General features: G+C 33.6%; 1 protein-coding gene across 1 annotated transcript; it reads left to right on the top strand.

Moving 5' to 3' along the window:
- Positions 1–1,109: 1,109 nt before the first annotated feature.
- Positions 1,110–14,904, top strand: MOS4 (modifier of snc1,4). Its single transcript, XM_086434227.1, has 7 exons — positions 1,110–1,520; positions 3,479–3,654; positions 10,742–10,825; positions 12,785–12,854; positions 13,420–13,553; positions 13,643–13,701; positions 14,418–14,904. Exons 1-6 carry the CDS (start codon positions 1,281–1,283, stop codon positions 13,698–13,700), a joined length of 762 nt encoding a protein of 253 aa, XP_086290353.1. The 5' UTR covers positions 1,110–1,280; the 3' UTR covers position 13,701; positions 14,418–14,904.
- Positions 14,905–24,082: the final 9,178 nt, after the last annotated feature.

Genomic DNA, 24,082 nt, shown 5'->3' with positions numbered 1-24,082 from the left:
TTATCCTGAGAATAAATCTCAACCATCGAATTTTGCATTTAAAGGGTTGAGATCATGTGTTTTTTCATCAATCATTCTTAGGGGTCAATGGATTTTGACCCTTTTAAAATATAGGAAAACATTAAATCATGTATAATGTAAAAAAAATGACAAAATAAATCGGTTGTTGGTACCCGCGTGTGCCCATCAGATAGAACCTAATGGTTCCGATTCCAATTGGTTCGATTCCATATTAGACTCGACTTTAATCAGTTTCAATAAAAAGGAAATCAGAACTAGGGTTTTCGATTTTGAGTAAATAGGTACCTATTGAAATCCCTGATTATATTAATAAAATGTAAATATCTTAAATCAAGTTCATTTTTCATGATTTTGTTTCGAAAACTTCTTTTAATGCATCACTATTTACTTATAACACACCAATCTAATAAGGGTTAAGGAACAATTCAATTTTAAAATGAGTGGTGTGTTATAAGTAAAAGTTAGTGTGCCAATATAATCTTTCATCACAGCAAGGCAACACAAGTAGGGGTGTCAATGGGTACCTATTTACCCGGAACCGAAAACCCTGGTTTCAATTCCCTTTTTGTTAGAACCGATTAGAGTTGAGTCTAATATGAAACCAAATCGATAAGAATTAGAACCATTAGGTTCTATCCGATGGGTACCCGAAACCGATTTAATTTATTATTTATTTTTTACATTATACACAATTTAAGATTTTCCTATATTAAGGTTCTTCAATTTTTCATATTAACTAAATATTTGAGCTTAAAATGGGTTTTCTCTTCTTAAAGTTTATTATTTGTAAAGAAGATGAATTTTAACTTTGGGAATTTTTTTAATTAAATCATATTTTTTGTGAAATAAATTATTATTAAATTGATATTACGTAGATATATTATTTTTTAGAAGAAATTTTTTTTTTTTAATGATTTAATATTTTTTCTGCCATTCAATTCTTGAGAATGGGAACAGACGGGTGTGATTTTTTTAGGGTTCTAGTTCCGGTTCGGTTCCACTTATTTTAGAATCGGACTCGGAATCCACAAGAACCGGAACCGAAAAAATCTAATGGTTATGGTTGTAATTTTCTTCCGAACCGAACGGGAACCGACCCATTGATACCCCTCAACTCAAGTACTCAACTCCTCCTTCGATCGAGACCTAGGGTTTGCGAGAAGAAGAAACCCCTTTATTGGGAACTTGGGTTGCAATCGAAATCGAAATATCTGGTTTTCAGAGGATTGATATCTTACTTTCGCAACATCTGTCTAACAATGGCGAAAACTGGAGATATTTTAATGCTTGAGGCTCCTCCAACAGTTTCTCATCCAACCTGGGCTGGCACTTCAAGGGAAGAAATTATTGACTCATTGCCTTACATTGATGATGAGTACGGTGACCCAAGTGTGAAAGAAGATGTTGACAGATTAGTTGAAGAAGAGATGCGGAGAAGCACCAAGAAACCTGCAGATTTCCTTAAGGATCTCCCAGTAGCACCCAAATCGAATTTCGAGGTAATTATAAGACATTATTATAGTTTCACAACGCTTGTTTAAAATTTTAGAGAGATTATTTTGAAAAAGTACCTGGAGTCTTGATTTGTCCATTATCTTATACCATTGTTTGATTCAATCACCATACACATGGATGATTGCAAACATTAAATGAACATGATTAAGAGGTTACTAGTCTTGGGATCTTGGTTTCATGAGTGGTTTACAAAATAATAAATAAATAAAAAATCTTGGTCTGTCTCTTCCTTCCTACTTCTTAGAGCATCTCCAACCCAAGTCTTAAATTTTTTTCTATCAAATTGGCATCTTCTTCAAATTTGAAGATGGAAATCCCCTCCAAACCACTTTGAACTCCAACCAGACCCCTCTTTAAATCACCATTCATCCTTTAAAACAATATTCATTCACTTGAAAAAATTGAAAAGAAAAGAGGACAAAAATGGTATTTAAAATATGTTACATGAAAAGAGAAGGTCAAAAATGGCATTTATGAGAAATGAGGAGAAAATAAGTATTTAAAAAAAGGTAAATAGTGATTTAGAGAGCCACTTCAAAAATTTCTCCCTCCCCCTTTATATTTGAAGGTGTGAACAGTGATATAGAGGAGTAATAACTCCAAAAATGAAGATTGGTTGGAGTTAGGTTCGGAGGTCTCCATCTCTATATTTGAAGTTTTGAAAACTAGTTGGAGATGCTCCTAATGGAGGAAACTCGTCTTGGGATCTTGGTTTTTGGAGAAGTTTCAATGACTAGGAGATTCAGGAGGTTGCTTCCCTTTTGAACATTCTTAACTCCTTCACTTTGCTCACCAAGTGGACTATAGGATTTGCTTTGGTCCCTGTGAAGGTAAGTTTTTGGTAAAATCTTTCTACCATGCTTTCAAGGGCGATATGGGTCCTTTCCCAAACAAAGCAATTTGGATCCCCATAATCCCATCAAAAGTCTCTTTCTTCGTGTGGATGGCTTCTTTGACGAAACGCTCTACTCTTGACAATCTTAGGGGAGGAGGCATTGTCTCTGTGGACTTTTACTTCATGTGAAAATCTAATGGGGAATTGTGGATCATTTGCTTTTTCATTGCTCCCGTTCTGTGTGATAGTTATTCTTTTTTATTGTTCTATGTGTCTTGGTGCTTCCCTAGTAAGATTATTAGTGTTTTCCAAAGCTGGAGGCCACTGGACATGTGTGGTAGAGAGAGGTTCCTTTGGAAGATGGCCCCTTTTGCAGTTTGTTGGGGCTGATGGAAAGAAAGGGACTGCAGAATCTTCAATAGAGAAGACCAGTCTCTTCAGGAAACCATTTTTGTCATTGTAAGTTTTATGTATCATTAGTGTAAGCAAAACGGGGAGTTTTAGTGTTTCTCTTGTTGACGATTTTCTTTTTAAGTGGGACCTTTTTAGAGATTTGAGGAGTTATTTGTTGTATCATCTCTTTGGGCATACTTTTCCTCCTTGACTAAATGTGCTTTTACTAAATCCAAAAAAAAAAAAAAAAAACGAATTCTCCAGGAAATAGACGGATAGTGAAGACAATTATGTTTCTGGATTTCATGCACACTACCTTTTAGCTTTTCTTTATGGTTATAACTGAGATGAATTTTGATGTTTGTGTACTGGTCTTGTTATTTACCTACCTTACAATGATTATTTTTCTCTTTGATCTAGACGACACGAATCTTGCTGCCTAACTATATTGTGGCTTACATGATTTTAAAAACTCGTAGGAGGTGGAATATCTCTTTATCATACACATAAAATATATATATATAAATTATTTAGAGAGTTGCTATTGCCACACCAACTTTTGCTAATGCCACCCCAAGATGTATGTTAATTCTTTGGTGATTTACATATGAAATGGGGTGGCATTGGCAAAAGTTGGTGTGGAAATATAATCTCTCTTTATTATTGTGCAATATGGTAGCTATATCTTGTCTAATTCTAGAAATTACATTTCAGAATCACCCTATGCTTGCAAAAGAATATGAACGTGTTAGAGCTGGCAAGCCTCCTGCAACATTGGACATAACTCGATATGGACTAGAACCACCACCCGTATACAAACGCAATGATTCCAATGCTTGGAGACAACACCTTGAAAATGCTCAAAGCTCACTGCAGCATCAGATAATAAGGTAACCAATATTAAGGGACAATAGCAAAATATTATTATATCATTGTTGAAGAAAAATGGCTTTGAGAATGAAGATGATTAGATGACTTATAGTTTTACAGGTTCATGCACATGTTCCTTAGCTTAATACTTTAGGAACTTGTTTGGCACTTTTGCATCACTGGTCATATATTAGATGTTGATGTTCTATCTTTACTATTTTTTTTTTTTGAAAAGTATAATATATTGAAAAGTGGAAGAACAAAATACAAAGAGGCCGAGGCAGCCTCAATAAGTTGGAAAAGCGAAAGAAATTAAAACATCAAAGATTACAAAGAGAGTCCCATCTAAACATAAAGTCATGAAATGTAACTCCCGCAAACTCTGTGTTGTTGTGACCAAAGGTACAAAAAGCCCAAGATCTCCAAGAAACCTGCATGAGAGCTTCTATCTTTACTATTATAATGAGAGAAGGCCGAATGGGTGTTTGTTGTCATTTTTGTCAAAAAGAATCTATATAATAAAACACAACTGAGTTGGTAGAGTTATGGGACACGAGCCTTTGTGTGGGACCCACTTTATTATTTAACTACTTTATTATATTTCTTTTTTTTACCCTTTTTATCCCATTTTCTTGTTTTTCATCTTCTACTCCTTTAACCCCAAATTCTTTAATAATACCCTTCTAACTTTTTTTTTTTTTTTCAATTTTATGCCCTTAACCCTCCCATCACGCTATAGTTTTGTGAGACTCACTTTATTTCTTTTACACTTAAACTTCTATAACTTTACTATATTTCCTCTTTTACCCCTTTAACGTATTTTATTGTTTTTCATCTTTTACTCATTTAACCTTAAAATTTTTCAATAATACCCCATACTTAATTAGGCTTTGATCAAAACCCACTAATTTCGTGTTATTTTCAAGTCGTGTTCGCGGGGCGTGTTAAAATTGCCACCACTTACTCACTTTATTTTTTTGCTTTTACCTAATGCTCATGCCATAGGCACGGGTGAACTCTAGTACAATTACAATCCACGACCCCTATAATCCACATACCCACCCTTATTCCACTATGAAGAAAAACTCTGTTATAGATTACTCTCTTTTGCCAAATAAAGAGAAATATACACCTACAAGAAAACGTAATTCGTTTTTTATTTAATACAAGTAAAATTACAAAAAACCGTGGAATGATGAAAAATACTCCTTGCCGACTAGTACCATCAGGCTCCACAAACCATAACAACAACTACTTTTGTTTGTTTTCAAAAATAAAAAAATATCATTTTATTATATTATCTTCAAAGTCACCTTACTTAATATTTTAAATTATGAAAGGCCTTTAAATTATATTAAAGGATAAAATATGACATAGAATTAGATTATCTATTTAAAAGTATTTTTATTGAAAAAAGTTAATCATGCATAAATCCTAATTTTTGTAATACATGTGCATTTGCGCACGCCATCTACTAGTATTAATAAATTTTCTGAAAGGTAAAGGAGAATCTTTGACTATATCTTACAAGCGATTATAATTGGTGTTACTTTTGAAATTTATATTGGACACTTAGAAGAAAATAAAGAATCATCAACACAAGTATAATCAAATCCCTTTATAAGAAGAAATTTGGGAAATGTCTCCCTAACTAATTATGTGACTTCTTACATAATGAATAAATGATAATATGTCAAAAAATAGCCCATTCCCCAATCTTATTTCTTAGGAAATCAAGTGTAAGTATTTAATCTAAATGAAATTATCGTATGGCTGCAATATTTGGAAATGAGTGCATTGACTCTAGAAGCAAGTCAAGGATGAAAATTTCGGGCTTTGTACCGTGTTTAGTCCTAGAGGTGGGGGGGGGGGGGGGGGTGAATAGGATAATTAAAATATCTTTCGATCCATACAATTTTAACTTAGATTGATAATTTGACTATGTGTTTTAAGTCATTCACCTAACCTCGATTTTGCACTTATGTATCTAAACTGCAATTAATAAAAATACATTTGGAATTTAATCCTTCATTTAATCATGTCATTCAATGGCATATTCATATACGATTTATCTAGTCGGCATTCATGGCATCACTGCCATTCAAAACATTCAAGTGTATATTGCGGAGTTATAAAAACATGCACCAGACATAAGATATCTAATGGATCAGCAATGTGCCTACATCCATTCTCATGGTAGTTTGCAATGCAACAGTTGTTCATGTAGAATTTAAACATTTATGACATGTCATACATGGCATAATATTCATTCATAGTGTTCATTCATGTAAGTGCAAATTAATAGAGCCGTTTTCACAGACACGAGACAAGTATTTTATGTGGTTCGGCAATGTGCCTACATCCACTCTCAAGGTTCCTACCTAGGTACTTGGTGTTCACTATCAAAGAAGTTTATAGTTCACCTCAAACCTTTTACATAGAATTTTTATACTTAGGCTAAATTCTAAAACTTTTAGATCGAGAGAACGCATCTTCTCGAAATTGTGAGTTTTGTTCCTCGGAAACTCACGAACCTCTACTCTTGTCAAGAATCTTTTTTTCTAACAAGAGTTTAGTTTTTGAAGGCTGAACCAAGTAACCTCATACATAGATTTGGAAATGAAAAATCAAAATAACAAGGACTCACTCAATGCTTAGTGTTTGCTAATGGTGATCTTGAGTTCTTTGAGTCCTTTCGCTCACAAGTTTGTCTCGACGGTTGAATCTTCAAATAAGCTTTCGAGTTCGTCGGCTTCTTATGATCACTCTTTTCATTTTCTCCCTTTGCTTCTTACTCTATGAATGTACCAATGTGTGTATAAGGAAAGGATTTAATGGTGGGAGTGGGATCAAGTGAGTGATCTACATAGGTGGAGGGTAGGCTCACCAAATGCTAAGCTCTCATGGTAGTTGTTTGGGTTGAGGGTGCATTCAACCAAGATATAATCTTGCAATAGTGTAGAGAATGCTCTCTAAGAATGGAGAGGGGAGAGCCACTCTTCTAGCCAATGATCCAACTCTCTAATGAGCTCAAAAGTGAGTTTTAAAGCCATTAGAGGGGTTTTCGTGTTGCAATAGTTAAAAATATGACCATTTAACACTTGTTGCTGGCGGCACTGGTAGCCACCTGAAATTCCCCTAAAAGGCCACTCTTCGACCATTTTGGCCATAACTTTCTCCCGGAAGTTCCAATTGACAAATCATTCAGGGATCTTGTAGATCTTACTTAGTAGAAGGTCCCCAAACTGTCACTAAGGGGTGGGCCATGGCCTAAGGCGGTAAAATTACCAAAATACTTTTTTCCATTTCGGGCCAAAACGAGCTCTCGAGAAGTCTGATGATGAAACGGTTCAGAGGTGCAGTAGATCTTGCCTATATAAGGTTCCCAAACAATCACCAGGGGTGGAGGATGGTCTTAGGGTGGTCAAATTTCTAATGTCCTATTTTTGACCATTTTTGGTTCATGAAAGATCCAATGAGTGAAAGGGTTGATAAATAGGTTTACCAAAATAATATGGATTGACTTAACAATCATCTAAATGTTGGGGAATGGTTTAGGTGGTCTCATTACCTTTTAGGCTTTGTACACACATTGGGACTTTTTGTCGAGGTGCATGAGGTTGAGCGGCTTTACTGGGGTATTCATACGTCTTCAAATGCAATCTGACACTCAACATTAGTCTCGAGATTAATAAAATATGGAACTAACAGGGGAAATCGGGACTTATGTGCAAAATTGATATGCACAAAGCTTATAACCATGTGAATTGGAATTTCTTAACGTACTTGATGAGGCACATGGGATTTAGGGAGAATTGAATAGAGGGGGTGATGAAGTGTGTTACCACAACCTTGTTTTCAATCTTGGTGAACGGTAGCCCGATTGGTTTTCTTTAGAAGCTCTCGTGGTCTTAGACAGGGGAACTGTCTATCCACGTTGTTATTTGTTTTGGTGGTAGAAGTGCTGGGTCGCTTCCTTAGAATGGTCGATGACCTAGGAGAGATCTCAGGCATTTTTGTAAGAGCCGAATATTCAATTGTGTCATTTATTTAATTTGCCGATGATACCTTAGTATTCTTGTATGCCTCCTATAGTCAGGTGTGGTGCTTGAGGGGTGTGTTGTGTTGTTTTGAGGCAATGTTGAGGTTGAGGATTAATTTTAGGAAAAGCAAATTTTTTGGGATTGGCTGTGATGTGGGAGTGCCTAGATGGGTGGCGATATTTGGATTCCAAAGGGAAACCTTACTAACTTCCTACCTAGGTTTGTTGTTAGGCTCTGAATTTAGATGTAAAATCCATTTGGGATTCAATGTAGGAGCGCACAGATAGGACGCTGAGTTCTTGGAAAGTGAGATATCTGTCTAAGAGAGGTAAGTTCATCTTAATCAATACACCTTGGCGAGTATTCCGGTCCATCACCTATCATTGTTCACCATTCCCAGGAGTGAGGAAGAGAGATTGGAAAAAATGATCAGAGACTTCCTTTGGAATGACAAAAATGGGGCGAAGAAGATACACCTTGTCAATAGGAAGGTGATTTGCGAATCTAAGGAGAACGGGCGCCTAGGAATTAAAGGTTTTAGAGTGGCGAATTGGGCATTGTTAGGGAAGTAGTTTGGAGGTTTGGAGAGGAAACTTCAATGTTATGGAGGAAGGTCATTAAGTATAAGTATGGTGAGAAGCAGTTTGGCTGGGAGGGTGAGTACACGAAATTACTATATGGCTGCAGTCTTTGGAAAGGGATTTTGAAAGTTGGGGAGGATTTTAGAAATGGCTTAGATTTAGGGTGGGCAGAGGTGATAGGGTGAGATTTTGGGAGGACTGGTGGTGTGGTGCCTCAGCCTTGCACCATCAATTTCCCAGGCTCTATGAGCTTTCCTCAAAAAAAGGAATGTCGTGCAATGCCTTCTTGAACCTTGATGGAATCGAACCTATGTGGGATCTGGGTTTCAGGAGGGACTTCAACGATTAGGAACTTTAAGATTTGACATACTTGATGACTCACCTTGATCAGGTTCAATGGACATCTGTGGACGACGACAGAAGGGAGTGGACATGAACGAAAAGCAATATATTTACTATTAAGTCTTTTGCCTCTGGATTGTACACTCCTTGTATTTCTCTTGATCATTTTCCCACAACATTCATTTAGGGTTTGAAAGTACCTTCCAAGGTGCGTTTTTTTTTTTTTTGCTTGGTTAGCCATGCTCCGGAAATGACCAACTTTTGACAATTTAATTCGAAGGGTTTTGTGACTACAAATTTTTTTCTTTCTTTGTAACTTGGATGGCGAATCAGTGGACCACAAATTAATTCATTATAATTTATCATCTCTTGTGTGGTCCCACTTCTTTGGCCTTTTCAAGATCCCTTGTTCTTTCTAATTCGACTCTCTCTCTTTTCCAAAGTTGGGATTCCTCTATGTTCGTGGGGAGAAGGAAAATTCTTCCTTTTGCCACTACTTGGGGGTTATTGGTTGGAGAGAAACAATAGGATTTTCAAAGGCTTGGAAACATCTACCCAAGAGCTAATTCTAAACATCTTGGGTCTCATGTTCTTTTGGCGTAAGATGTGGCCAGATTTTAAAGGCGTGTTCTTTGAAGATTTTGTTTTCAAATGGAGAACTTGGAGCACGGCATGTTAGAAACGTCCAAAATCACATTTCCAAAGGTTAGGTGTCTTAAATCAACTCAAATGGCTGCATTGTTTGGACAACTTTAATTGGTGGTGTAGACCCCTAAGGACTCCATGATGCGAAAGGACTGAAAGAGATGATGTAAAAGGATGGAGATCCCATCTCTTGCATGCACATCAGTCCCATCCTAATCCAATGGCTCAATAGTGGTGACATTTTGCTCCAAGTTCTCCAACGTTTGATCAATCCCATAATCCAATGATATAGATTGAATATGAGGCTATCCAATGACTATGTTTGCAAATTAAAACAAAAAAAAAAAACTGTGCAACCACTGTGGAAAAAGAAGATGCACAAGAGAAACATCTAGATCCTCATCCCCATCCAAATATGAAGATTACAAGTGTAAATAATTTTGTTATTATTTTATTTTTTTGTGGTGTGGGGGGAGGAGGGGGGGATCAGCTCTATTGTTACAGGGATGTTAGGCCCAAGGGGCCAAGCCATTGAAGATCTAATTTAACAGTCAACACCTTGCTGTCCTCAAGGCTTCTGTTAACTCTCAATGCCAAAAAATATCTGCACATGCTTTTGCTTACATGCTTACACCCAGGTTCACTCTGTTACCTCCTATATTATTGATTCCTGAACCTCCGGCTATAATCGAGATGGTTAGAAACACACTAGGGGAAGGTTGATTGATATTGTTTGCTCATGTTCAACTAAGACAATTGTACCCTGGTTACAAGGAATGTGCTAGTGGAATGTTCTAAAAGAGAGATGACGGAAAAAAAAACGTGGATTGAGTCTGTGAGAGCGGATATGAACACACTAGAATTAACATAAGACATGCTTTAGACAGATTTGAATGTAGGGTTGCGTAATTGTTCCTACTTGGCGATGTTCTCATGTTATATCATCAAATTATACAACAATTAATCACCACCCCCCATATTGATATCATTCATTTATCAACAAGAAGTAACTACAGGTCCATATTATTGAAGAAGTCACAATTAAATTGTGTTTTTTCAATAATTTGGATAGTCACTGGTATAGTACGCGCGCACACACACACACACACACACACATATATACACGTCATTTACTCTTTTTCTTTTCTGCACAAAACCACATAAGTTTGATTTTGATTTTATTTTTATGCTAGAGGGTATCCCAGCCCCCTTTGGAAGTGTGACTTATCCCTGCAGATACCCCCTGCTACCACAAGCATAGGTTTATTATTATAGGCTAAAGAAACTTTTGGAAAATTCTATCTATCAGCCTTTTGTAGTTCCACTTTAACCATTTTTTCTTTGTAACTGTTATTAATTAAATAGATCATAATGGGACATTGAAACACATCTGCCTCATTTAAGTAAATTTCATTCTTCCATATTTAGATTTTTTGTCCACTGTACAATACACTGAGAAGGGATATGACAATTGCATTGATTGCTCAATTTTGCAGACTGGAAAACCTGGACCTGATGTCGAAGCATGGTGCTGATATCTGGAAACATCACAACCAACGACTTGAGGCATTTTTGTCTAGGTTTATTCTGGATTCTATATAGAATGCTTTTGCATGGTCTTATAAGTGAACACTATTTTCTGTGCGTCGTCCTTGTCAATTCTTTGATGTTAGTTCCATCTGATTCATGTTCATAATCTTTATAGTTCGCATTATTAAATTTCTGATTCTTGATGTTCTTAAGATGTTGACTAAACTCAAGGTACTCTTATAAGATAACATATCATTTGGAAAATATTTACTATCTATTTTGGTAACAAAAGAATGTTTCATTAATTTGACTTTTTCTTGAATAGGTCAAAGCTTTTCAGTCAAATTTTGGTGTCTCACTGTAATATCTACTTGGCACACTTCTCACTTCTCTTACATAGTTCATTAATCATTTCGCTCTGACAAAACACGAGGAATGTTTCTCTGTAGAGCAATCACTATGAAGAATTTAGTGCTTTTGACAGTAAAATTAAATGTTAATAATAATTTCTTTTCAAATTATTTGATTTTATGTTGATTATTCAAGTAAGAAAGAGTTCCTCACTCAGTATAGTTTTCTTTAGAACTGACTTTTGTTTTCCAAAGAAAAAATAAAATAAAAATAAGGGTTAAAATGGATGCAATAACATTTGACTTGAATAGGCCAATTGAACATTTTGGAGGTGGCATTGCAGGTAAATCTATTCACTATATTAGAATCATTTTAATTTAGGGACCACATTAACTGAATATAGGACAAGGGCAACTGAGAGGATTGCATGTGCTCAAGGAATTAGGATTTTTGAATCCTTAGGTTAGAAAACTGTGCTTGATTAGATGGTTATGTAAGAAGCTATTGGGGCCATCAGCAAAGATGTAAACCGATGATTTTTTAATATATTATCTAAAAGGTTGGATAGATAGCATCAATAAACAACTGTTTAACCTGAGGAAAAAAAAAGCGTAACTAGGATAGGAGGCGTTGATGGATTTATTAAGATCATATCCAACGCAACAAGTCAAAAATCAAGCATATGTGATTAGCAGTATGCATGTTCCTGATTGTCCTATTGACGCATATAATTCGATTAGAACCCCTTGAGAGAGAAGCTAACTCCACCAGAAATAAAGGAGTTGAACCTACACAAAATATGTCTCAAGGAATATCAGTGACTTGAAATCAAAAAACACCACTCAACAGAAGATAAGTTAATTGTAAGAACCATCTCCAACTACAACATCCCACCTACAAGGTATATCCCTGACTTGAAATCAAAGGGATATTCCTTGTAGGTGGGATGTTGTAGATGGAGATGGTTCTTACAATTAACTTATCTTCTATTGAGTGGTGTTTTTTGGTTTTTTCCATTGTTTGTCTGTTGTTTCATTTCTTTTCCGGTTGAATGGATTCAATTATAATAGGGTATTTCTTTCCCATTTGGCAGGGTTTGGTTTTGAAAGGTATGATCTAATTTAAAACTCTGATTGTATGTAATAAAATCTGCTCCTTATAGGTGGTATCAAGAACATTTCTAAAGGACAACTCCTGAAAAGGAAGTTGGGCCCTGGTTTCAGGCATGGACAGGTGTCAAAGCTCCTGCTCTCTCAATTGCTTTGAAAGGCATATAGTATAATTCCAAGAAGTACAAAAGAAATATTAAAAAAAATGCATGGTTGATATACTCTGTAGTTATAAAATGCTTAGTAAAACAAGTAATGATAGGAACTAATATTTGTGGACATGTTTGTATAACACATTCATGATTGACTTGCATTTTCTCGAAAAACATGGTATCCTTGTTATATAGGTTGATTTATATTTGGACATCCATATTTTGCTAATTTGTTAAACTGTATGATTCTAATATTTGTAAAGTCTGCCACATTTCATCTCAAGAAGCGGTGCTGGAATTTACTTGCTTCAAAAGGTTATGATTGTTTCTTCTTGTCGTTCACATTTCATTTTATGTTTGTTTCTCATGACTTGCATCCCCATTGTCTTCTGCACAGGATGCAAGCAATAGCTCTAGAATACAATGAAAGGATTGAAGTTGTAAACCGTGAAAGGAAATACCATCAGGTGATCTTTAATGCTTAAGACCACATTTCTACATATATGAATGTTAATTGCTTCTTCTTCTTTGTCTTTTTTATTTTTATTTTTATTTAATTTATTATATAGTAAAATGACAATAACTGAGTAAGTCTAGTCCTACTAAGTTTTCAAACCTTCGTTGAGCTCAGCTTGTGGCGTCCAAAAACATGATCCGATGCTAGAGGGATATAGAACACAAAATTCTATAACTTTAAAAAAATCTTAGAAAAGGTTATTTTTCACCATTATATTTTAATTTTAAATTTCGGAGTTTGGTTGGAGTTCAATAGCCGTCCATTTTCAAAACCTTGGATCAAGCCCAATTATTTAATTTTTAATTTTTAATTTTTTAATTATTTAATTTTTTTATCTTGAGTTTTTCCGTGAAATCTAGAGGGGATGTGGTGTTGGATTGCCAATTGGGTAATCCATTTAAGCTCAACTACACTTAGTAGGTTTTTAATCTTACTAAGTTAGAGGGTGTTTCCCAATATAAATTTGGTTGATATTTTTGATTTGATAATTATATTAATTTTCTTGATGTGAGCAGCTAAACACAGCAGTCGAGCTTAATGCATTGTCTGTGCAATGGAAGGAGCTATGTGAGAAGAACATAGAGATCCAAACTGCATGTGCTAGTATCGAGAATCACATTGAAGAAATCAAAAGAGAAGCTGCAGAGAGGTGTACTAATTACCTTATTTCAATTTATTGCTCTTTCTCCTATCCATGTTTCAATTTATTTGGATCTAATAATTTTAATAACCTTACAGAGGCTGTAACCTAGAGGCTAACATAGAGAATGGCTCCTTGTTGCATTCAGAACAATAAGGTATGTCTTTTACATTGGATATGGTGGCTTTTACATTATTGAAGCATTTTTTAATTGCATATACGGCTTGACTCCATAATTTTGAGATTTGTATATTACTTGGTAGACCTTGATGGGTATATTTTGTTGAAAATTGGATTTCAATTTCATTGTCATCCTACTATATTCTACAACATATTTTTTTTGTAATTATAAATTTATAAAGATCAGAAAATATACAACCGGCGGTTGAGATGACCAACCAAAAGAAAGAAAAAGGACAAAAGCACTTAACTAACTAACATTCATAGTGTCCAATCTAAAAACAAAATCCCCTAAAGTCGGGGTATAACTTGCACCAAAAAACCACCACCCAAGAATGTGTAACACAATGTCCAGGAAAGACGATTCTGTTTCCTTGAAAATTCTCTTATTCCTTTAACCCCCCCAAGTGGTAGCAAAAGGAAGGAACCTCCACAAAATTCTCTCCCCACAGGAAGGAAAAATCCTAATGTTATTTGCTAATGATTACTCACCCCTAAAACTAAAAACCTATTCTTATTTTTTGAGCAACTTTATTTTCTCAATACCGTTTTTCCAAGAAAATATTTTCTCTGCAACCATACATTTCTTAGTGATCATGACTTGATAAAATTCTTTAATTGAATTTTCAGAAAATATTTTCTCTTAGACAAGTTATTTCCCTAGATTTGTAGCACTAATTGGATTATTTGCAGGCTCTGCTGGATAAAATTGAATCTAAATGGTGGCAAAAAGAGAGTAAAACAAGGATCGTATATTATCTTGTTTTGGTGTGCCTTTTGACCAATCCCGGTGATCTCTATGTGTGAGTGATAGGGAGATCTGAAGTTCGAATTATGATTAAACAACAACAATGTAAGTTCAGATATCCCTCTATTTAATTTTCTCTGTTAAAGAGCAATCTGAAGCATCCACACTTGCAACTATGAAATGGAATAAGAGAGTTTTCAAGGGGGTAGACTCTTCATTCTAGTAGGTTTTGTTTAGTGTTCTTGGGCTGGTTTTTTGAGGACTTTTGTGTTTAAATGAGATTCTTTGTGTGATAGTTAGGCGTTTTTTTAGTTAGTGTTGGCGATGGCTGTAATCTTTCTTTCTATTAATGAATTAATTATACTTATTAAAAAAAACTATTAAATGGGTGCTCTGTAAACAAATCAATGGCAAAGAAGAATTTATCTGATAGTTTTGACCAAGACATGAGTTTGGCTCATTGTCCCAAAGAAGAAATTTACCCCTTCTTTTTTCTTATAACAATGTTGTCAGGACTCAGGACCATGTAAGCAGCATTTATTCGAATAATTTGTGAACCATAAAGAACTTTCCAAATATTGCAAGAAATGATTGAGACTTCCATGCTGGAAAAATTTGTTGGTTTTCTGAACCTTTCTGATTATTCATGATTTATTCCATTTTGAGTAAATTACACTTTGACCCCTTATGGTTTTTGGCATAATTCTATGTTGACCCTCTAAAGTCTTGACAATTACACTTACTTCCCCCTATGACATACATGGATGCTATTTTATTCTCTTATTTTATCTTTCTTTCATTGAAAAAATAAAAATGCCCCCATCTAAACATTCTCTCTTACGTTTTCATTAAGGATATTTTTATTAATGGAAAAGAATTGACCTTTAAAAAGGGTAAAATAGTCTTTATAAAAGGTAAAAAAAAAACTCATTTTAACTGTTTAATTGACAGAAAATAAAATAAAAGGAAGTAGTTAAGCCTGTTAGGCTGTTACATAACAATAGGGGAGGTAAGTTTAATAATTGTCAAAACATTAGGGGGCCCAACATAGAATTATGACATACCATAGGGGATGAAAGTGTAATTTGCTTTTCAAAGTAAACAAATCAAAACTATTATGTAAAGTGGGGTAAAAACAGTCCTAATTATTGTTATTATTATTTTTTATAATTTTCTTTCCATCTTAATCTTGCATGTTAATTTATTTATTTTTCCTCCCTTTATACTACACGATTTTAACTATCACCTAAGCCCAAGATTATTGATAGATGTGTCAATTTTTCACCATCTTTTTGAGTTCTCTCTGAGGCTCCCTAGCTGTTTTGTAAATGAGTCTTGGTTGGCAAAATCTTACTCAGTTAAAGACTTAAAAGAGAGTATGTTTTGCGTTTATAATGTTGTATTAAAAGCGCCAGTAGATGATAAAATAATTTTATACAAGTATGTTTAGGTTTGTAAGAAAATTTTATAAGATTTCAATTGTTCTGTTGAGATCTCATATGTACAAATTTTTTATTCATATTCCAAGTCAATTCGTACATTGAAATTAGGCAGTATTTAAAGTTACACCAGTAAAGAGGTACCAAACTTCTTAGAAGATTTGATTTACTAAAAAGAATGAATTTGACATAAACCGAATTTCTAACTATGGTCAGGACTTAGTGATCGATTCTGAACTAACGCTCCAACTTAATCTTGATAATGTCCAAAAAAAATCAAGTATTATAGTGAAATCTGCGAAAATCATACACTTGATAATTGAATTTTCAGCGAAAAATATTACCTTCGGCCATTAATTTCCATGCAGACTCTAAAATTATAGGAACGTGATCCAACAAGTATGTTTGAAAAAAAAAGGTAAATGTTCATTGATGACTCTTATGCAGGAAAGAAACTAAGATATATTGAGAAAAATTATGGAGAAGAAAGATAGTATGAATGTATATAATAGCTAGGAAGTCTATTTAGTTATTTCTCTTTTATTTGAATTTTTCAAACAAATACATTTTGGTTCGTCAATCTAGTGAATCCCAATAATTAGGTTTGCCGATTTAGAATGGTCCAAAAGTTTGTCAAATTGGTTAGACAAGAATCAGACTTGGATTCCATTTGGTTAGACTAATTTACATATCTTAAAATTATATGTATAAATTACCTTCATTTATTTTCATGAAGAGTGGGGACATACAAGTCCGATTCGAGTATGAGTATTTGAGACACAGAAGATGAACAGGTAGAACATTACAATTAAATTGAATTAAACATGATTTTGTGAAGCAAATTAATAATCCCCAGATGTGACAAATTCAGGAAGCCAAAGATGCCACGGCCAATGAAGCTTGTCATTTAGTTAATGAGCCATATGATCATAACGTCCTTACAAAACATGTATTGCGACACCAGACCTGATGATATGACTTGTCGGTGTCATACTCAATTGACTCTATGATGTGGACAAGTTTGAGAACAGTAGATCTGTACGTCTCGGGATAAATTTTTTTACGGGGAAGTTCAATCTTGTATCCAAGGCATACGAATCTATGATACCTGAACTTGTCATGTCATGGGGTGGATTAAGTATGTCACCTTACAAGTCATCATATGATCACGACTCTTGCAACATTTCCACAATCATAACCCATGATCACCAATAATTGTCCAATGATCGTCAATAATTGTTGCATGTTCATCAGTAACCATGCATATCCATCCGCTCAGTTTTGTGTTCAACAAATCTTAACGTGCGTGAAAGTTTAGGCTATAAATAACCGCAACAGAAAGAATAAAGGTTCTTGTTGAAGTCCCAAAAATCTAAGATTAAATTCATTCTGACCACTAACTTGATCGTTGATGCTTCAATTTAGGTCAGCTCGAGCATAAAGCAACTTAGGCAATTGCTTAAGGCCTCGTCCAAAATAAGGCTCCAAAAAATTAATAAATTCCACTGTGGGATTTTCCAAAAAAAAACTATTAGTATATCTCCCAAGTTTGACACCCCGGCTTTTACTTAATACACTCCAATTATAAATAAATAAAAAAAGTGAATGGTTGAACATTCGTAAAAGTTAAGGTGCCAATAGAAGGTTATTATTATTATTATTATTTTTATTTATTTATGATTTTATATGAGCCTAGTTATAATTGTAAGCAACTATTGAAATTATTTGAACTAGTGTTGCAATGTTGAGATTATAATTTGAACTAAACCTTGATAATGTTTGAAAAATGTATTTTAGGTAAAAGATTGGGGGGATCAAAAAAAATTTGTGAGATCCAAATTTTGGTGTTTAATGACTTCGTCTCATTTCTCACTATAGTAGTCAACACAAGTCTCTTACATTAAGGAATTTGTTTTAAAAAAAATGTGATTTAGACTAGCCACCAACTTTTTAGTGAATATTAGATATATCCTTACGTTTTGAAATTGACCTCATGCCCCTTTCACCTCAATCTTATTAATAAATTAATAGAAAAATACCTAAATAATCAACACTAAAAGTAAAAAAAAAAAGAAAAAAAAACAATTATTATCATATTCACATCTAAATAAAGGAAAACCTTAAATAATTTATAATGTAAAAATAAATAACAATCGATTTCAAGACTCATTGGATAGAACCTAACTTTTTTGGGTTTCTGTAAATTCGGTTCCATATTAGACCCGACTGAAATAATTATAAAGAACACCTAGAGGGGGGGGGGGTTTGAATAGTTATTCTTATAATTTTTTATTATTATAAATTTAAATGAACCACACTAGAATTTACCTCATTCAGTCAATCAAAATCATATACAATATAGAGTTTAAAGAGATTCAAACCACACAAGAAGCACAAATTTATAGTAGTTCGGTGATCTCGGTCCCTATTCCACTCTCAAAAAGCTCAATAACTTGACCTGATGCCATTTTATTAATACTTTCGGATTATAACTGTTTTTATAGAAAATCGAGTACACCACTGCGACACTATGCTTGGGACTTTAAGTCGAACCATTTCGAGATTTCACAACAAGAAATCTCTGTAAAAAATGTAACAAAGATAGAACAACTTTTTCTCTCTCTAACTTAGAGTATTATTGAAAATGAATCAGAGAAGAAGAAATGAGGATGAAGAACTCAAGAGCTTAACTTAGATGTATTTGATTTTTGCTTGATGATCTTCTTTGATAGAACTCTCCTACTTATAAAAATGAAAAGAGATTAGGATTGGGAAGAGTTAGACAAAAAAAAAGTTTAGGGCTATTACAACAGTGACATGGGTTGTAACAACCAGAAAAAGTTCAGACCAACTAGAAGAAGCCCAAAAAGAGGAGATTTGACTAAAAATTGTGTGGTAATAGTCCATATAGCTAAAAAACTAGGTGGCAACAACCCCAACTTGTTGGAGACACAAGTGTTACAACACCTAGTGGCTTAAAAAGGAAGGGCGACAGCCTTTACTAGCTAGCAAATGGAGGGTGACAACTCTAGGGTTGGGTGGCAACTCTAGAAAAGGAAGATAACAATCCTAGGGCCTATTTTAAGTGTGTTAATATTTGATTCTTGATTCTTCTTGATTTTCTCGTGCTCTGATACCATGTAAAAGTTTAATCTAGGGTTTTGGAGACAAAAATAGAGAAGAAGAAAAAAATTTCCAAAGAAAAGGTTATTTTATTTATTCATTTACTTCCTATTTATATGAAATACATAGAAATTGAAAAAGACCAAAAAGGAAAAAGATACATTATTAAATATGTTAACAACGAAAACTAAACCGCACGGTTGCTCGAACCTTTGTCGGTCAACCGACTTGACATAATGGAAAAATATTTTACTAATAGATCATTTTGTCACTAATTGAGAGAAATTAAATATGAGAATTCCTAAAGATTTTCCAAATAATTGAATCTTTGAATATCGAAAGGTTTTGTAAAAATATCTTCTAGTTGTTTTTTGGTTTCAACATGCTCAAGCACAACAATCTTATCATCTACTAAAATCTTGAATAAAATGATGTTGAATATCAATGTATTTAATTTGTGAATTCTATACAGAATTTTTAAAGATATTTATAGCAATAGAGTTGGCACAATATTAATGCATAATATGTTGATTAATACCATAATCTTTGAGCATTTATTTCATCAATAGTAATTGAGAACAACAATTTTTGACTTAAATATATTCAACTTCTACACTAAATAAGGATATAGAATTTTATTTCATACTGTACCAAGATACTACAAAATTTCAAATATAGAAACAACCACTACTAGTACTTTTTTGATCATCTATATTACCTGTCCAATCAACATCTGAATAACTTGCAATTTTCTAGTTAGTTTCAAAAAGTAATGTTTCATTAACATATCTTATGATCTTTTTAACTGTAGTTAAATAAGATTCTTTACAATGTGACCGATATCTAGCACATGCACCTATACTGAAAGTAATATATGGCCTACTAGTTGTTAAATAGAGCAAAGTTCCTATCATGCTTTTATATACTTTAGGATCTACATCTTTTTCATGTTTTTCTTTATTTAGCTTAACAGTAGTACTCATTGGAGAGTTAACTTGTTTTGATCATTCTAAGCCAAAGTTCTTAATAATATCACGAGCATATTTAGATTGAGATAAAAAAATACCATTACTTATCTATTTCACTTGAAGATTTAGAAAGAAATTTAATTCTTCTTCTAAACTCATTTCAAACTCAAATTTCGTAGAATTTACAAATAATTTAATATGCTCATCACAGGAAGAACCAAAAATAATATTATCAACATACATTTGAGTAATTAAAATGTTAGTATCAATTTTTTCAATACAAAGAGTTTTGTCAACACTACCTCTAACAAATTCATTTTCTAAAAGAAATTCTGTCAATCTCTCATACCATATTCTAGGAGCTTATCTAAGATCATAAAGTGTCTTTTTAAGAAAATATACGTGATCTGGATTATTAGGATCTACAAAACCTTTTGGTTGTTCAACAGAAACTTCTTTTATGTAGCCGTTTAATAACAAATTTTTAACATTCATTTGATCGAGTTTGAACTTAAGATGACAAGTTAACGCTGACAATATCCTAATGGACTCAAGTATAGCTATTGGAAGAAAGGTTTTTTCAAAGTCTATACCTTCTATTTGGGAATACCCCTGAGCTACAAGTCTTGCTTTATTTCTAATTACAATCCCATTTTCATTAAACTCATTTTTAAAGATCCATTTTATTTCTATAATATGTTTATAAGAAGATCTAGGAGTTAATGTCTATACTTTGTTTCTCTCAAACTGATTTAAAGTTTCCTCAATGCTTTTAGATTTTATCTTAGATGTAAAAAATAAATGACTAGAGATATTTTGAAGTATTTCCTAGTCTTAATTCCACTACCTAGATTTCCCATAATTTCAGAAATTGAATGATTCTTAATTACTCTCATTGATTTGGACTCCTTAATAATTTTATGGGGATATACACTCTTGTAACAGATTCTTGTATGCCCTCTTCTTCGAGTTCATTTTCTTCAAACGAATCATTAACAACCACATTAATGGACTCCTCCATTATGGTTTGGACTTTCCTATTAAATACTCTATAGGATTTGCTAGTCAAAGAATAGCTTAAAACTATAACATCATCACTTTTAGCCTTAAATTTTTTCATATTTTCTTTATTTCTAAGAACATAACAATTACTCCCAAAAACTTTAAAATATTTAATGCTAAGTTTTCTAACTACATGAAGTTCATAGGAAGTCATGATTGTTCCGGATCTAAGATAAATCCTATTGATTATGTAACAAATAATATTTACTACTTCAGTTCAAAATTATTTCAGAATATTCTTTTCATTTATTATAACTATAGACATTTCTTCAAGCACTTTATTCTTCCTCTTAGTTACTCTATTTTGTTGGAGATTTTTAAGAACTAAAAACTCATGTTTAATTTTACTATAATCGTAATATTCTATGAGTTTGGTGTTATCAAATTTAGTATCATGATCACTCCTAATCACCATTTTACAAATATTTTTTAATTCATTTAAGAAACATAGTTTTTCTTTAAGAAATATTGTCCAAGTGTATCTAGAATAGTCATCTATTATCACACAACAATACCTTTTACTTCAAATACTTTCTACCCTTATTTTCCTGAAAAGATCTATATGAATGAGTTCTAAGGGTATTGAGGTGTTAATGAATTTATTTATCTTATGAATGATTTAGTTTGTTTTCCTATTTGATAAGCCCTATATATAGACTTTTTAGGTTTTTCTAATTTGGATAATCCTCTAACTAGTTCCTTCTTGTTAAATTTAGATATATCTTTGAAATTCATGTGACCCAATCTTCGATACCAAATTTTTGCATTATCATTTTGATTAACATTTAAGCAAACATTAAAACTGTTTTCTACTACATAGCAATTATCAATAGTTCTAAGACCTTTGACGATAACATTTTCATTATTAGCATTTACAATTTCATATACATTAATGAAAATTTAATAACATAATCTTTATCACATATTAGACTAATAGTCAAGATATTATGTTTTAAACTATTAACACAACACATTATCAATTCTAGACAAATTACGACCTTGAACAATCTCTTTTTCAATAGTTTTATCACAACTACCATCACCAAATGTTACATTACTATCATTGCAATAATTCAAAATACATAATTTAGATTTATCATCAGTCATATGTCTAGAGCAATCACTATCAAGATACCATTTAAAAAATTCACAAGTTTTAAGAGTTGTTTGCGCAACAAGGCATTTCAAGTTCTCATTTTTAACCCATTTTTTATATGCAAATTGTGGTTTATAATTTTTAAAAGGTATTCTTCTTGTTTGATTTAGCCTTTGAATTTTTTCTCTTATTAATTTTGATTTTCTGTTCAGTTTTTCTATTATTTGATGTATTTCTTTATTTTTAAAAAACTTTTCTCTTTGAATTCTAAGATCATTTTTTTTTGTTTCTACATTCAAATTGCATATGATATGTAATTCCACAATAATAATAAATAATAATAGTATTTTACCTCTTTACATATTGAGAATAGTTTGATGGTTTTTGATAAAATTTGGTTTGTCTTGGTGGAGATTTTACTATGACAAATATAGTTTTGATCGTTGATATTAACGACTTATCTTGGACATATCCTAAATATCTTTTATCTCCAAATGATTTTTCAATACTAAGAAATTTATCAAGAGTTTCAGAATTTTGAGAAAAATCACCAATTTTTTTTTTTAAAGATTAATGAAGGGTTAGGCAGACCCCCAACCAGAAAAAAGTGAGCTACATTCTGTCATAGCGATGCCCGAAGGCGTCCTTACATACAATGTCCCTAAGATGAGTTGGGAGATCCCCATATTCAAAAAGAATTCGGCCTGTATTGGGAAGGAAGGAGGCTAAAAAATCCGTCACTTAGTTGCATTCTCTAAAACAGAACAGGAATCTGATTTGATGGAATGACGATGCTTTAGATCTTATGACTTTGACCAACCTCTCTTCCCTCCATGATATAGCGTGCTTCCCCTTGATGCATTCACTTGCCACCTTATAATCCGATCTAACCTGCAAGTTCTGGATATTCTCTTCTGCTGTTATAGTCATTCCTTTTAGTATTGCTTGAAGTTCGTGGAAAAAGACAAACTTTCCTTGCGTATGCTCAGATAAGGCCCTAATTGTAATGCCATTGCTATCTCTGATTATGGCTCCTTCTCCTCCAACATCTCCTCTTAGTGATCCATCCGTATTTAAGACATGGAATTCCTCTAGGGGTTTGTCCCATTTGCACCTCACAAGGGTTCTAACCTCAAAATTTGACGAAAGGCTCCATGAAGCCATGAAAATCTTGGAGTGAGCATTATCTTCGACGCTGACTGTCAAGCTTTGGAATCTCATCTGCACATCTCTTACAATGAAGGGCTCTAGAAGCTCTAGAGGGTTGTAGATGTTCTAGAAAAGTTTTCTACATCTTTCGACCCATAAGTGATGAATGAAGGCGTTGAAGGCGAGCTTCTTCACGATGGATATTGTAGATTTACCACTAAAGTTGATGCATGCCCAATTAACTTCTTCTCTCCAGTCTCTATTAGAGTGAAAAATACAGGACTTCTTTAAGATATTTAGCCAAAGCTTAAAAGAGAACTCCGACCCTAAAAATAAATGTTCTTCATCCTTCGATGAGTTTCTACAAAAACAACAGCTTGATGTCTGGATGATGCCTTTCTCCTTCAACCTATCTTGGGTCTTAAGCCCTTTGCTAAGACATAGCCAATAGGTAGCACTGTATTATTTAATGTTGTTTGAGAACCACACCAAGCTATGCCACCTGACTTGAGGAGAGGAAGGTTTAATGTTTTTATAGGCTGACTTTATAGTGAACATACCTTTGGGGTCTGGGGTCCATATAACTCTATCATTTTCGGTGCAATCTAAGTCCAAGGTACTGATCTGTCGCCACATCCCCCCAGAGAGGCCACAAGGTGGTAAGGCAAGCACCATCGCTCATTCAAAATCAAGGTGCTAACCTTGGCTTCTTTGTGCAAGCTGTTCTCATAAGGGTTATGTTGTAAGGTGTTTAAAATTACCCCCATTTCAAC

This window comes from Akebia trifoliata, chromosome 3 (genome assembly GCF_017979445.1).
Source record: "Akebia trifoliata isolate Shusen 1 chromosome 3, ASM1797944v1, whole genome shotgun sequence".
In the NCBI taxonomy this organism is placed as follows: domain Eukaryota; kingdom Viridiplantae; phylum Streptophyta; class Magnoliopsida; order Ranunculales; family Lardizabalaceae; genus Akebia; species Akebia trifoliata.
The sequence above is the reverse complement of the archived record's forward strand: the minus strand, read 5'-3'. Positions and strand labels throughout refer to the sequence as shown.